The following is a 16244-nucleotide window of genomic DNA, read 5'->3' as shown; positions in this document are numbered from 1 at the left end:
TGATTGTTATCATTGATTAGTCTCCAATCTGATTACCAATTCAGAGATGATTACAAAGGGATTGATGGAATTAAATATTTGGTAAAGAAAATAGAATATTAATAAAAATCTAATCAACAGGATTGTCTTTGATTGTCTTTGATTGACACCATTGATTTGGTGATGATCAATTTTCGGTGATTACGATAAATATATATACGTTAATTTCATTTTCTTTGTTTGGTGGATTCATTTTTTCTTCTTATTCCTAACTCAATGGTAAAGTTTCTTTTCTGTCCATCAATACGGATTCGAATAAACTGGATGAACCCGATCTTCTGGTCTGTCGAATTGTCGATTCGCTTGGGACAGTTAAAAGTGTCACGGGTTCCTCGCAGTCGACATTGTACCACCAATCGCAAACACCGGATTTCTGGTTGAAAATGGTTCCGTTTGGACAGAGGAATGAGTGTTTTCGATGACCTTGACACATATGCCAAACTTGACATCCGTCTCTGGATCGGCATAGAATCCACTTCCACCAATATGATCCTTGCAATCAAATGAAGTTTTTGGAATTGTATTGATTATTGGAAAATCTTTACCAGGTTCACCTCGACGTCCAACCTTTGATCTTGAGTGGCTACTGGTTAGTTGATTAATTGATGTTCCCAATTTATTAGAGCTTGTTGACAGGTATCCTTTTCGTTTCGATAAACGATTTGAACTTCCGCTGATTTTTAAATCATCTGAATCCTCTAAACTTTGACGATGTTTAACTTCATACTGAAAAGGAAAAAGATGAACAAAGAATTAGTTTAATTTTCATATTCTCAATTAAGAGGTTAAATTGTAAACATAGTTAAGTAAATGTAACAATTAAGCTTTCGTTTTGGTTAGTTTGTTAAGTCATCACAATTGATGATTGGTTAAAGTTACAGATTAGATGGTTTTTCATTCATTATTTAAAGTAAATCAATAATCAATAATCAGTTGAATGTTGAAAAAAAAGCTTAATTGTTGCAAAATTGAAGGTCAATTTGATTTTCGGCTTTCTAATTGTCTTTTTAACAATAAAAAAGATGTGGTCACTTCCATGTTTCCCCTTTTCTTTAAAAGTCAATCCACTTTGATTACTAAATGATCTCAACACCATGATTTAAATCTTGTAACAATTAAATCCCTAATAGCTAATAGGATTTAATAAAAAATTAGATCACTTGTGAGGTGATCAGTGCGTAAACATGATGATGATGAACTCGAACAGAATAAAAAAGCAAAAAGAGATAAATAAAGTTACAAGTTCTAAATTTGAATGATAATCGCAATTGTTATCAATAGAAATTGAATTAAGTCAACACATATTAATAATATGTACACACACACTCAGTACTAGCGATGGATAATTAGAAGAAATGAAAAAAAGAACAAGAGAAACAATTAAACTTTCAGCGAACTACTGAACTCATTATCTACAAAAATACTAAATAAGTCATTATATTGACCAGAGCCTCGCCCTGAGTCGCCGATAGTTCATTTTGTTTACACTCGAAGATCAGTCTTTTTACCTTTCCTTTAACATCATATGACTTTCTTTCAATTTCAACTAAGCGATTAACGATATAAATCAATCTTATTAAACTGACCCTTAACTAATAAAGGTAATACACACACATAAGAACATTCTAACTTGAGCTTGATTCGAGTTTGATTGTTACTCCCTAACTCTCTCTCTCTCTCTCTTTTCTTTCTTCGTTTTTTTTAATTGTCCACTAATGAAGTGAGTGTGAGTGTGAGTGTGTTTTATTAATTCTCCTTTTCTTCACTTCATATAAAACCAACCTTTCTTTGATTGTTTTTGTCCAAATTGTAGCTTCGTGCTGATTCCTTACGATTTAACCGGTAATTATATGTAGGCCTAACAGTTGTACTGGTTGATGTTGTTGATAATCGTTGTAAATTGGGTTTAGGTATAAATCCGTTTAAACTGTACATTGCAGGTCGTGAGAATTTGGGTAATAACAGCTTGGGGATGTTTCGAGAAGTACTTCGAGTGTCACCATTATTTGGTGTTATGGAAGGGGAAGACGATGACAACAAGGAATTATTAACACGCGATGGAGATAAACTTGATGATGATGATGATTGTGGTGATAATCCGGAAGATGGTGATAAAATCTCTTCATTTTGTTGACCTGTAATACCTGAATTACGTATTCTCAACACTCTAGATGGTTGCTCATTTGATTGGTGATCAAGTGGATTAGGTTGATGTTGGTGGTGGTGATGATGACGATAATAAGAGTTACCACTTGTAAGTTGATAATATTGTTCATCAGGTCCAATTCTCATTCGTGAGGTACGTTTTTCCGATGATGATATCTCAAGGATATCATGTCCTCCAACCTATCAAAACAAATCAAAATATCAAAATATATCATCAAAATCCCAAAAAAAACAAATCAGAAAACCGAGAAAACATATTAACAAAGAAAAGAAAATCAGATGAATTTTCAATTTCTTCCCATTTTTTTCACTAATTACAATTCTAAAACCGACCAACGAGCCATCAGAAGAATAGAGACAAGAAAAAAAGAACAAATCAAACAATAAATCAGAAAGAAACCAATAATTAGAGACAATTAAATTAATTGAATTAATTAATGAATTGGAAAAACAAATAAACAGAAGAAAAAAAATTCGAAATTGTAACCATGGAAACCGAACCCTTTCCCTCCAATGAGATAACCCGAAGAGGGAAAACAGTTGACATGAAGATCTCCATGAGTAAAGGTTAACAATTAGATGATTAATTTTTGTTAATTACCGTTTAAACAATTAATCTTATTCATTTTTGTTCTTTAACTAATTAATAACCGTTTTGTTTCATATTCTATTTGACGTTGTGTACGTGTTAAGGTGGTTTACAGTATCTTTTAAGGAAAATTAATCGAAAGGTAAGTTGATTTGTTTTTCGTTTTCTTTTTCTTTTTTATATTCTCTTCTCTTTTCAATTCATTCTATTCTCTCTTCATCTTGTTAGCAAAGGGATCATTTCTCCCTTTTCCTGTCTCTTTCTTTTTCTTTTTTTTTGTGTTCGTTTATTTGTACTTGTATTTATTTCTTGTCTTTTATAATATTAATACTAATAATCACCTCTCCTTCTTTTTTTGTTTTTATTTTCTCCATCAACAGCATCAACATTAGCATCATCTCTCTCTCTCTCTTACTCGCTATCTTTGACCAATCTATGTCAAGCTCGACTTGATTTACTGGTGGCTTGTAAAAAGTTGGAACATTTTCAAACGTTTTTCACGACCAAATTGTTAATTCTGCTGATCAATTTAAATTCACTGTTAAAAGAGCTTAAACTCCTCAAGTACATGTTAAGTTACTGAATTTTAAGTGATTGGGAGTCTTAAACTCACAAATACGTAATCGTGGCTGAGTTACCTCTTTTGTGTAAGAATATCATCAACACCATCTCTTTTAATAGCTCAAATTATCGTAGGCCTTATACTTTTTATGGAAAAATTTGACTTGTTGATGTGTTTTTTATCTTATGGTAACAAACCCACCAAACTGACCAGTCAATTTAATAATAGTAATAATATTACCATTACTAAGCATCGTGTTTGTTGATAAAAAAGATAATTTATAACCTTTTCTCTCTCTCTCTCTTTTTCTCTTTCTTTCTTTCTTCTTCTAGATCCAAATGATGATGGAGATTACAAAGTTTACCACTTTCTTTTTACCTGACATTTGGCGGAAAAATATGACAAGATGATGATAGCTATTCCAATTAATAATACAACTTTTCAACTTGTTTTAATTGATTGAATTTCTTTTTTTACTGGTGAAAAAGAGGAAGAAAAAAACTGTTGATTTCTATCGTTAATACACCTTTCCCATCAAGATGATGACGATGAAACTATTAGAGGTACTCCTTGTGCTCAAATTAACAGCATCTACTCATCATCACTTTACCAATTGCTTTTAATAGATGATGAATTATACATAAATCATTATATCAATTTCGTTCTTTAAGCTGCTTACTAATTAACTTTTAAACATTTCTAATTACAGGCTAATAAGTAAATCTATTTTATAATCATTACTTAACACTTATAAAACTTCATCAATACCTGCGATTTTATCGATTTAATATAAATTCTTAATGATTAATTTATAATCTTTATTCATTTTTCAGGCAATCACCATCATTCGCTCGGAGGTATATGAATTTTTGAATAGAAAACCCTTGGAAATCGTGTAACTACCTAACCAATTGAAGATTGAAATTCTGCCTTCCTGATTTACAATTAAGTCCATCAACTCTTAACTATTAATAAATGAATACCCTTGGTCTTTGTTCAATCAAAACAATATCGACGATGATGATGATACATTTGACTGATTCAAGGATAGTTACCAGAAATTGATGATAATCGAAATTCTCAAAATTTAATTGCTCGTTAAAAGTCAACAATAAATGATGTTTTCATTTTTTTTTTCTTCTTCTACTAAATGTAAACAATGTAAGTTGATCAAATTTTAATTCCTTTTCATTTAAAATCAAACAATGAGTTACTTTTATTCATTTGAATATATTAATTTTATTTATATTTGACATTCCCATTACTCTTTGATTATCTTGATGCTCATTGTTATACCTTAATAGTAATTACAATTATTCTGATCGTTATTATCTCCTATTATATCTCAATTTCAGGGCAAAAAAAAGGATATTGAAATTAAAAAGAAAACAAAGAAAAAGGAAAATAAAAAACAAAATGGATTCCAGATTAACCTTGAAAATGGAGAAACAAATTATCACATCAATGCTACCATTGGATTTTTCTTATGTCCATTTGATTTGGGTAAATGATCAACTTATAATTACTTTATTAACTTTTTGTTAATCCACCCGAATTGACCTTAAATTGTTGTGAACAATAATCCAATCTATGATCAAAGTAAGCTATTAACTTGGTAAACAATTAAGTGTTCACCAAGTTAACTTGAATGAAATTTAGTGACCAATTCATATTAACGTAAACATATTATTATTATATTTATATCATCAGATAACAAATCTATTAGAGTAAACAATTAACTTGCTAGATTAACCAATTTACTGCTAACAAATTAAATCATTTTGATAAGAAATTAATTTTTAAACTTCTAACAAAAAAAACTTTAAAATCTCAAACAATTAAGCAAGGTTAAAGTTAATTGTTTTGTATTTTTATATAAATGATACAATTTACTTATACTAAATTGTTGTGTGTTTGATATTTTTAATTAATGAATTTTAATATACATTGATTAACTTTTCTAACCTTTGATTTTTCTGTTTCTCATGATTACAATTACATCATTATTATCACAATTATCGATGTTGTTGACATGTTCATGGTTAATTTAGTTGGTAATTGTTACACTTTCACTAATTTAATTCAATTTACCCTTGTATCTTTTTCCCTAATCATTGATACAATTTTCCCATAAAGAAATCGCCTCTTCGAATGATAAACAACTTGGAAGATACTGATTTCTTAATTTAATTTAAATTGTTGGTGAGAAAATGATTTTATCAATCAAAACATTTCTATCATAAACAATTAACAGTAATCAGAAACTTATTTAATTGTTGTGTTGTCTTTACAATTAAGGGAAAAACATTTTCTAATTACGTTGCAATCAATTTATTTATTTTTTCTTCAAGTCCTTTATCAGTAAATTAGAAACACTAATTTACAATTAATTGGTAATTTATTAACTGTGATTAGTTAGTTATTAACCTTTTTCCTTTATTTTTCTGAATTTTTAATTCTGTCTCAATGTGAACTTGAAAAATCAAATTAATTACTCTAAACTAATTTCTTTCTTTCTTCACTTTCAATTCGATTACTACAAATCGTGTATTCTAATTGTATTAATTAAACAACAACAATCAGCCAATTGATTTGTGATATCAAATCAAACGTTAATTAATACTTTAAATGAAAAACATTCATTCACCTTTTATCCAATTTAAATCAATAAAGTTTAAAACCTAATTAGCACCAAATCAGATCTTTTTAATTTGGTAATAATTAGATTTGAAGATTTAAATTTTTGTTAACAATTTAATAACAAGAAAGGTGAATTAATTAATTGAAATGTTGATAATGTTTTAATACGAAAAAAAAGAGTTAAGAATTATCCTTGAAAGTGGATTAATATTGGTTAATTAAAAATCAATCCAACAATCAACAATCAGCATCAAAGTTGATTAATACACTTTTCTTACCATATTGATTAACAGATTAATAAGTTTAGCTTTTTTTTTAATTTTCAATTAATTTGATATCAATTTCAGATTAATATTAAATCACCTTGATTTAATACCAGGCTTTTTAATTATTATTACCAAATCTGATTGTCAACCAAACAATCAATCAGGAAACCAAGGATTCAACAATCAACTTGTGATAACAATTGGATTCTTGTTAATCTAAATTTTTAATTTCATCATCAGTAAATTGTTTCATTGTAAACAATTAACATTTTCAATATGCTGATTGTTGTGACTACCTTTCCATTGATTAATCAAATAAATTGAACATACAGAAAACTAGTATAGTGGTCACAAGTGTTGGAAAGTGATTAACTTAATTGTTAACAATTTAAAAGTAGAGTAAAAATCTAAATCATTGGAAAAGGTTAATCAGCAAATTCATTATGAAGGTCAGTTTAATGAAAGAAACGGAAGAAGTAAAAAAAATTAATGATTAATTGTTGACAGAATGATGATAATGATTAGTGTATAGAATTGTCTTGATTAAGTTACGAATTAATTTATTGATCAACTAACTTGATTGTAAATTAACTACTGATCAATTGTTTTCCTTTAATTGTTATTTACTATTTATCACGATAACTGATTTCTTTTTGTTAGCTAATCACTTTTTTTTCATTCTTTGTTACAGATTATTGTTATGGATGATTCTGATCATGATTCTCGAAATCAACTGACCATTACAATTTCCTGATTAATTTACCAACTGATTACAATCAATTTGTATATCTCACCAAACAATTAAACAGGAGAAGGGTGGAAATCAAGTTGATCATTTTCAAAACTACCGTTAACCAATTGTTATTACCATTTAATCATTATTCTGATCTTGATGCCTTGATTTGATTATTATTACCAAGATATTAATCATAATGTTAATTCATTGATTATCTTGCTAATCTAATTGTGATGAAACAATTTGATAATAATAAAAAGGTTGATTTGATTCCTTCCGATCAACTTTTTTATATCATTAATTGTTGTCTCGTTTTTTTTTCACAAATCACCATTGATTTAATTATATCGGCATCTAGATCATAAACTTTTGATTTGGTTTATGTTTAATAAGTTCTGATGATTATTACAATTAGTAAATTGTAATAACATTTTCACTAAAAAACAACTTTAATTTCATCCGTTAAACCTACAATTAACTAGACGATAAAACAATTTAAACTTTTTTCTCATCAAAAACTAATCATTTTCATGTTACAATTAGTAAGTTAATCCAGTTGATTGTACAAATCAATTTGATTATGATGAAATATTACAAGAAAAAATTGATTGTAATTGCAAATAAAAAATCATTTCTGATTTTTGATCAATCACAATCAACGAAATTGGTTTAAATTATTGATTAATTTCAACTCGTTTCCTATTCAAATGAAACTAATTTGATTTGATTTGTTTTTTTATCCATTTAGATTATTCAATAACTCAAGGCAATTTAAATGAGTTAAATTGTTGGATCAATTTTTTGTTTTCTATTCTCAAAGTGATGATTATGATGATAATTGTAATCATAATCATGATTCTTAAATGATTGACATGAATCAAAAAGTTAATCTTCTTATTCAATGTTTTGTAGATTTAACTGATTAGTGTTGATTTAATTTGAAATAATCTGTCAAATTGATATGATAATCAAACTTTAATTCAGTTCTAATTAACCTTTGTTTAAATTGATTCAAAGTTAAATATTGTATCAAAATTGGTAGCTGATGAAAATCAACTTTCTAATCGTAATCAAAATTTCCCGGACAATTTAATTTAATTATCTTTTAATTTTTGGTTTCAATTACTTTTGGTCTAATTTAATTGACAATTAACAAACTAATGATCCAACTATTAATATATAAGGTCAAGGACTTGCAATTAAATGAAAGTTTTGGTCAACAAAACTTGATCAATATTAGTAAACATTTAATAATAATCAATTTTTGATCGTCTTATACTCAATTTAATCATCTAATTGTTGGTGTTTAATTCAGTGGAAAAAACTAACTTGCAATTCGAGAAGAAAAAATGAAATAATCAAATTTAATTGTAACTCTTTGATCTTGTATCAATTAGATTTAAAATGTAAATAATTTACAATTAACGTTTAACAACAATGTAAACATTAATTCAATCAAATAGCATTTTTTTTATTTCTCAATTTGATTTAACTTATTTAATCAGTGATTATCAAATTAATTCAACGGTCAGATAATCAAAATATCATTAAGTTTGATTTTTTTTCCCTCTGCCTTCAGGTCAAGTTTGAATTTTGGATTAACTTTAAATGGTCATTACGATTTAGATAATAATTGTGTTTGGACGATTAAGGTGATTAATTGGTGGATAATTCAGCTTACCTGTGATGATGAATTTTTATACGAAAGTGGAATCAGATCAGAATCTTTACCGACACTTCGAGGTTTAACCATAGAGCCATAAGAGATTCGTCGAGTTTTGGTCGGAATCGGTTTAGAACCAAATCTTAGTTTGGGCGGACGAATTGGAGCTTTAGATCGTCGACTTGAATTCCAAGGAATTTGACCATTTGCATCGGTCGAAGTCGAAGTGGAATCTGATTGGACATTCGACTCACTTTTCGACTTACCAATTTGAACCTTTTCTTCTGGACCATTTCCGTTTCCTTGGACAATCGGTTCCGGTAAACCGTCAACTTTATCACCAACAACAATTAACTTTTCCTTTAACAAAAGAGAAGAAAGAAAATTAATCTGGTTAATCAGTTGATCATATGGTGATGATTGAATTTTCAATCGGTGATTAATCAAATGATGTCAGTCAACAATCAACAAATAATCATTTTTATTACTGTGATTTTATCATTAATTTGTTGACCATCGATAATCAAATAGTTAAGGTCAATCAAAAAACAATGTTGACAATTGTTGATGTTAATTAATTGCCAGTAATTACAAATGATGATTATCACCAATTTAATGTAAATTGGTGATTTGATTCCGTGCTAATGATTAACAAATTATCACACTATTATCACAAAAGTTTTGTACATTTGATTGTCCAACTTGATATTTCAAGTAATCAATCAATTAATTGTGTGGGGACTTGGTGATTAACTGAATTGTTTGCTACCTCAATTGTTACAGGATTAATAAGGACGAGGATTATGATTAGTAAATGACAAATCAAATACAATTTAACTAATTGTTGTTGATTGTTGTCCACTTAATTTACTCCTTTTTAACATGTTATCGCTATTTAATATTAATAATAACGATATTTATAATATAACTAATAAGGAACAATCAACAATCAACAATTAATACTTTTGATTGAAGGTGTGGTTGTTGGTGTAATCGGTTAATTGTCGTTAACTTTTTAATCATTAACCATTTAACTTTTCAACTCTCTTCCGTTAAATGATTAAACTATTAATTAACTTTATCAATAACTTTCATTTCATATTGATTTGATTTAGTTTAACTGATTAAGGAACTTAATTGTTTGATTAAATGAGAGAAATGAAAAAATCAATAACCAACAATTAACTTGAGGCATTAAAAGGTTAATAAGATGATTATTAGTTAATTGTTTCATAAATAGTAGTTGTTAATTAATGTTGATTTTGTTTTGTTTTGTTAATTACAACCAGTAAGTTGAACTTTATGTTTTTGGTAAATTGTTTTTTAATTGTTGATTTATGAATATTAAGATTGATTTTTATTAACTCTAATCAATTACCTGTCACTATTATAATTAATATCAACCTTTAATTGTTACTTAGTTTAATCACGATTTCAATTGTAATCAATTGATTATTTTGTTGACTAATTATGATCAGTCTTGATCATTTCAAATTAACCTTCAAATTTAATTGTTTCAGATAAACAATCCAGGGTGTTGTTATAATTGCTAATCAAATTGTTGATGATTAAGTTGATTATGATGATGAAGATAATGATTAAGGTGATAATTTGACTTAATCGAGTTTCACTTTTTTTTCATTACTACAATTTAATCAACTATACTTGAAACAATTAAATTGTGAGTTAGTAAATTAAATTGTTAAGTTGAAATTAAATTTTACAATCAACACCAGAAAGCTTGAGGTCAATATTAATCACAATTAAGAAGCAACTAAATTAATAACAATTGATAATAATAGAGTTGACCTTTAACTATTAATGGTTAGTCAACTATTAGTTTAATTAATCACAATTACGGGATTTGATTAACAAATAGCAACATTAACAACTGGTTAATGATAAACGGGTAACAATTTAACAATGAAATGATAACAATTAACAATTGTATATCCTTAATTGTAAAACTTAATCGTGAGTGATAATTATTAAACAAAAAGTTGAGAAAAGTAAAATCAGCAGTTAACAATTATGATGATTAACTTTCAATCAACTGTTTGAATGTTTAATCACAATTAGATTTGATTTGTTGTTTAAACAACAATTTCCTTGACAATCAACATGAATCCCAATGGTTATAATATAAAAACAATTGTAACAATTAGACTGGCGATTACTTAATCACTTGATTAACTTGATTTACTTAGTTAATCATCAATGAAAATATGATAATTAAACATTGACCTTAATAAACAATTAACAACAAGATGATTATTACAATTAATCATCAACAATGAGCAAATACTATATAATATCAACCAAACTAAATTAACAAGAGCACAGTTAATTAAAAAGTTAAATCATTAAACTAAATTAACTACACACAATCAAACAAATTATATTAATCAAATTTTTAAACTAAAAGTAATTCAATTTACAAGTTACAATTGTAACTTTTTGTTTAGTTAATTGTTATTGGTCAGACCAAAAAGTTAAATTGTATTTACCCTCATGATATTTAATTTTAATTTTTAATTTAGTTTACAACTAAACACAATTTAAAAATTTATGATTAGTAAATTGTTGAAAGGGACTTAATCATATAAATGATGCTAAATTGTTAGTTAATCACAATTAAAACAGATTAAACTTATATTTCTGGTTTATCCTTAATACACAACAATTAGTTTTGATTGTTTGTGTCCACAATTAAAAACAAAATTCATTATTAAGAAAAAAATAAATATTAATATTCATTGGGTTTTGTAAATTGTGAATTAATTACAATTAGATTTTAATTGTTAGTATTAAGATATTGAGAGAGAGAGAGACATTTAATCACCCACTCATCATAATTAACTGCACCTAAAAATATTCAATAGGAAATCAAGTTAATCATGTTAATCAACGTTAAGAGTTAATTGTAATTCATACAATTTAACAGTTTCCGTTGTTTTCCTGATCATTTTAATCATTACACACGATCAACTAATTCAAATCAAATGATTAGTAAATCATCATCATCATTATGATTTATCAACCAACGCGATTTAATTTACTTGGTTTGTTTTTGTTTTTCATTTGTTAATTGTGATTAACTTTTGATTATTATTGTTGATTATTTTGTCTTAAACTACAGATCAATTAATCCAGTGATTTAAAAAAAAAATACCCTGATTATCTGGTTAATTAATTGTTGATTAATGAAAAATGAAAAGCTCGTGATTTTGATTGAAAAATTTGATTGTTGTTTCATATTTGATTAACTGAGATTATCGTTATTATATGATTGCAACAATTAAACACTTTGATTTTAATCAATGTTTCATTGATTTGAAGCTTTTCAGTTTCCTAGTTACTGTTACTAAATTGTCATTGGAATTGTCATTTAAAGTTTTTAATTATAATTCAAATTTGGTACTTAATTTACACTTAATTGTGATTCTATCAGCAAACTCTGTCTTACTAACTAACTAACTAACTGTTATCAAATTTTGATTTAGTTAATTTAGTTTTGTTGATAAGAAAGAAAAAGAAAAAATTAAATTAAATTGTGTTCGTTACCTTCAATAGTTTTACTCTGATTTAAATGGGTTTTTAATCATAATCACGCAATAGGAACCTTATTGATTGTTGTTAATCAAAGTAAATAACAATCAATTACCTTGAATTGTCCAGATGATGAATCATGGTCATCAGTTTAATCATCAAGAGTAACAATTTAACAACAACTAAATATGATATTTATGTGTATTGATATACAACAAACAAACAATTACAATTAATTAAGACAATGATTAGTGTAAATCTTATTCAATAACATTGATTTGGCGTTTTAATCAATCAATATAAACGCTCATTTGTTTTTTAAGGTGTTTCTAACCACGTTTAACTGATTAGCAACAATTAACTAATCAAGGTTTTCGTAATTTATTAAATAATTAACTGTTAATTGTTTATTTACCATTGGGAAATGATTAAGGTTATACTGGTGTTAATAATTGTGGATAATGATTGCAATTACTAAATCAATGATTCTGTTGATTAATTTTACTTTCTCATTTTATATTTATCATGATTAATTGACAATTAAAAGCATCAGATTTTAAAATAATAGATTGGGTTAATCTTCATTGATTAATTAATTATCGGAAAGGTTAATCAACTTGACTATTAACCTCAAGTATTGTAATCTTTGGACAATTAAAAACTTTAATCATGAAAGTTGAGATGAGTTGTTGATTGTTAGTTAATTGTTTCAAATCAACTGACCATTAAATTGTATTAATGAACTTGATTTTGTTTAATTGTTGATACTATTATACAATTGATCACAATCAATGAATCAACTATGATTTAAAATTTGTAATAATGATCAAGTTCCGGTTAGTGTTTTAATTGTAAACAATTTAGATGAAAGTTAATAAACTTTTAATTGTCATAATTTAAAAACTGATCTAATCAATGGAAAAGCAATTTAAAAGGTTAATTGTAATTGTTTTTTCAATCCATCTATTACTGATCACAATTAACGACAATTTAGATTGGTATCAGTTAATCATTTTAAAAACATAGCCAATGATTTTGATCATCATTTTTAAAATTGAACAATTAAACCAACAATTAACCACAATTTTGTTGCAACAACAAATTGTCAACTCATTATAAATATGATTAACCCCAATCAATTAATCAGCTGACAATCAGTAAACTTTGAAAGCAATTGTTGATTGTGAATCAAACAGTTAACTTAAATTGTTGATGATTATAAATTGTGATTAGCTGAAACAAGCTTTAATTACAATAACTAAATTTTGATTAATCATTTAAAATGATGAAAACAACCAATTGAATACAATTACAGTTAATCCATCAGTTGATTAAAGTTTATTGGTGAAAAGTAATCAAGATAATTGTGACAATTTCAATTTGATTGTCACTTGATTGAATATTAATTTCACTCTTTTTTTTACATATGACAGAAATTAACTTGATTAACTTAATCCAATGTGATTAAGCATAAATTTTAATCAAGATTGGATTCAGATTGAGTTCAAGTTGACACTTTTTTGGCAAAACAATCAACGGGTGACAATTTATAAATCACAAACGAGGTTAGTTGACACAGAAAATTTAAGTCTACTGATTAACCTAATTGTTGGGGATAGATTGTCATTGTAAATTATGGTTGACATTTAATAAATTGTCAATTTTGTCTTGCTAATTGTGAGAAATTTAACAAAAAAACATCTAAGCTTAATTAATTAGTTGATTAACGGTTAATTCAATTGACCCGCAAATGGATTAAGTTTTTGTTATTAATTAATATAAATTATGATCGATGAGCTTATGATTCCCAACAATTAAAAATGATTTTTTATTTCCCAACTAATCAAAAATCTAACCAATTAAAATTAAAACTAGTCTAAACTTGAAATGATTAAGGAAATCAGCACAATTAACTAATGAGCGTATCAACAATTAACTAATGGTCAGTAAATATTGTTAAATGAATATCATTTTACATTAAGTTAATTTTCAATGTGATACTCAACAATTTACCATCTTGATTAGATCTTAAATTGTTACCAATTAACAAGTAATTCAATTGATCAACTGAATAAATTGCCTCAGGCTAAATGATGATTTATCTTTTATTTTAATCATCACTTTTTAGATCAATAATCAAAATAGACAATCATTGGTCACCTTGACAACTTTTACATTTAATTGTGATGATTAAATGTAAATATATTTAAATCAATTCGCAACAATTAAAAAGTTAATCAACTTTGTAATGTCACTTTGAATAAGTTTTTTTTTTATACTTTCGTTAATTGTTGTTGATTAACTTTCACTTTGATTTGAAGTATAATTGATGGATTGATAAACAATATTGGTTATTTAACATGATTATTATTGTAACAATTAACCTACGGGCAATTTAATATCTGGTTAATTTAGATTAAGGCAATTTCTGTCACTTTCAATTGACACCAATTAACCGGTAATCCTGCCTTCCGGTGGTTAACAATTAACTAAATTGTTATCATTAGAGTTAAATTTTTGCCCGATTCTGTAATATTTTCAGACAATTAAAACAAATCAATATTTTCCCGTCGTTGATTGTTAATCAATCTAAATTGTAACTAAATATACACATCTAATTAATAACTTTTATTTACATTATTTATGATTGTTAATTGCTGGACAATTTAAATTAAGTGTATATGAGATATTTAAAGATGAAATTAGTTAATTATCAGTAAAATATTTAATCACAAAATTTACTTCTTTCTAATTCAGTTGTTAATATTAATATATAAAGTTTGTTGATCGTTGATTGTTGTTGATTAAAAGTTAATTAAAAGGTGGGTGGTGTGTGATTACTTTATTAATTGTTGATTTCTAGCTAGATAATAATCAGTTGATTGTGAAAAAAGTTAACAACAATGTTAACTGTTGTATTAATCAACTAAATGATAGATTTTCTCAAAAATTGTTAACAATGATTAAGCTTTCAAATGATTAAAGTTAATTGTTAGTAAACTGGACTCGAGAAGTACAAAAAAAAAGTTAATCAAACTTTTTTTCCCTCCAAAGTTAATTGCTACAAACAACCAATGGTTAATTAACCAATTAAGTTTTGCAAACCCAATGAAATATACCTAATAAAAAGTTAATTAAATTAACAACTTACAATTGGTTTATCCTTAATTGTCGTGATTGATTCCTTAATATTATCCGATTTATTGTTGGAATCAGTTTTTCCTTGATTAATTGTTGATTCCAAACAAATTGGTTGACATTTGGACGATGATGACGATGAAACAATTAACTTTGAATTATTAGTTTGATCACTTACTGAAGAAGATAATGATTGACAATTAACCTAATCAATGGAAATACATACAATTAAACAACAATTAAGTAAAGAAACACAATTAGACGGAAAAATTGATTAATCACTTGGATGAGATTTTGGAAAAACAATTTGAAGAAAAGGGGAAAAAATTAATTACCATAAATCCATAGGGTACAAACAATGAATTAACAATTAACCAATAAATCCAGTGCATGGTTAACATTGAGTAGCAATTAGTAAATTGTGATAAGAATTAAAATCCAACTTAATGTTGACCGAATCACAATAACAAGATAAATAAAAAGCAACAAGTTTATTCCAGGTAAAAGTTACCTGAAATTTTTTTTCTCTTTCTCTCCTCCTTCATTTTACTTTCTTTCTCAATTCTCTTTCACTTTCTCTTTCTATCTTCCATCTTCCTCTTACTCACTATCTCTCTCTCTCTCTCTCTTACTTTTTCTAATCATCATCATTCATGATTATCTTACAACAATCAACGTAACTACATCACAAGAGTAAAAAAGTTTCAACAGTTACTCTTGACTCTTTACCTTGTTGATTGCGTTCAAAATAAAAACAAGGTTAACATAATTGATTAAAGTTTAAAATTGATGATTAACACAATTAATTGTCTCCCCATTTTAACAATTAAACATTTTCAATGTATTTATTTATATTGTGTTGTTGTTGTTGACAGAAAATCTTGTCCATCATCAAC

At 26.5% G+C, this 16244-nt stretch overlaps 1 protein-coding gene and 1 long non-coding RNA gene across 7 annotated transcripts; one reads left to right on the top strand and one right to left on the bottom strand.

Annotated features, from left to right (window-relative positions):
• Positions 1-237: 237 nt before the first annotated feature.
• On the bottom strand, positions 238-15902 carry LOC128388728 (probable serine/threonine-protein kinase DDB_G0282963). Its single transcript, XM_053348181.1, is given in 6 exon segments — positions 238-492; positions 495-765; positions 1822-2385; positions 8680-9021; positions 15362-15553; positions 15684-15902. Coding segments are annotated over 6 exon segments (1680 nt in total). The 5' UTR covers positions 15750-15902; the 3' UTR covers positions 238-247.
• Positions 2734-8592, top strand: LOC128388732 (uncharacterized). 6 transcript variants are annotated; one of them, XR_008325326.1, is made up of 7 exons: positions 2759-2936; positions 3175-3441; positions 3689-3919; positions 4190-4517; positions 4712-4859; positions 6954-7122; positions 8578-8592. It is a non-coding gene; the product is annotated as an uncharacterized LOC128388732 (long non-coding RNA). The 6 variants fall into 6 exon arrangements; XR_008325327.1 differs by lacking the exon at positions 8578-8592 and having other exon boundaries at positions 2734-2936; positions 3689-4073; positions 6954-7338; XR_008325328.1 differs by lacking the exon at positions 8578-8592 and having other exon boundaries at positions 2734-2936; positions 3175-3583; positions 6954-7338.
• Positions 15903-16244: the final 342 nt, after the last annotated feature.

Source organism: Panonychus citri, unplaced genomic scaffold, assembly GCF_014898815.1.
Source record: "Panonychus citri isolate SS breed McGregor unplaced genomic scaffold, ASM1489881v1 Contig00101, whole genome shotgun sequence".
NCBI lineage: Eukaryota > Metazoa > Arthropoda > Arachnida > Trombidiformes > Tetranychidae > Panonychus > Panonychus citri.
Note: the sequence above shows the minus strand (reverse complement) of the source record. Positions and strands in the feature narration are given on the sequence as shown.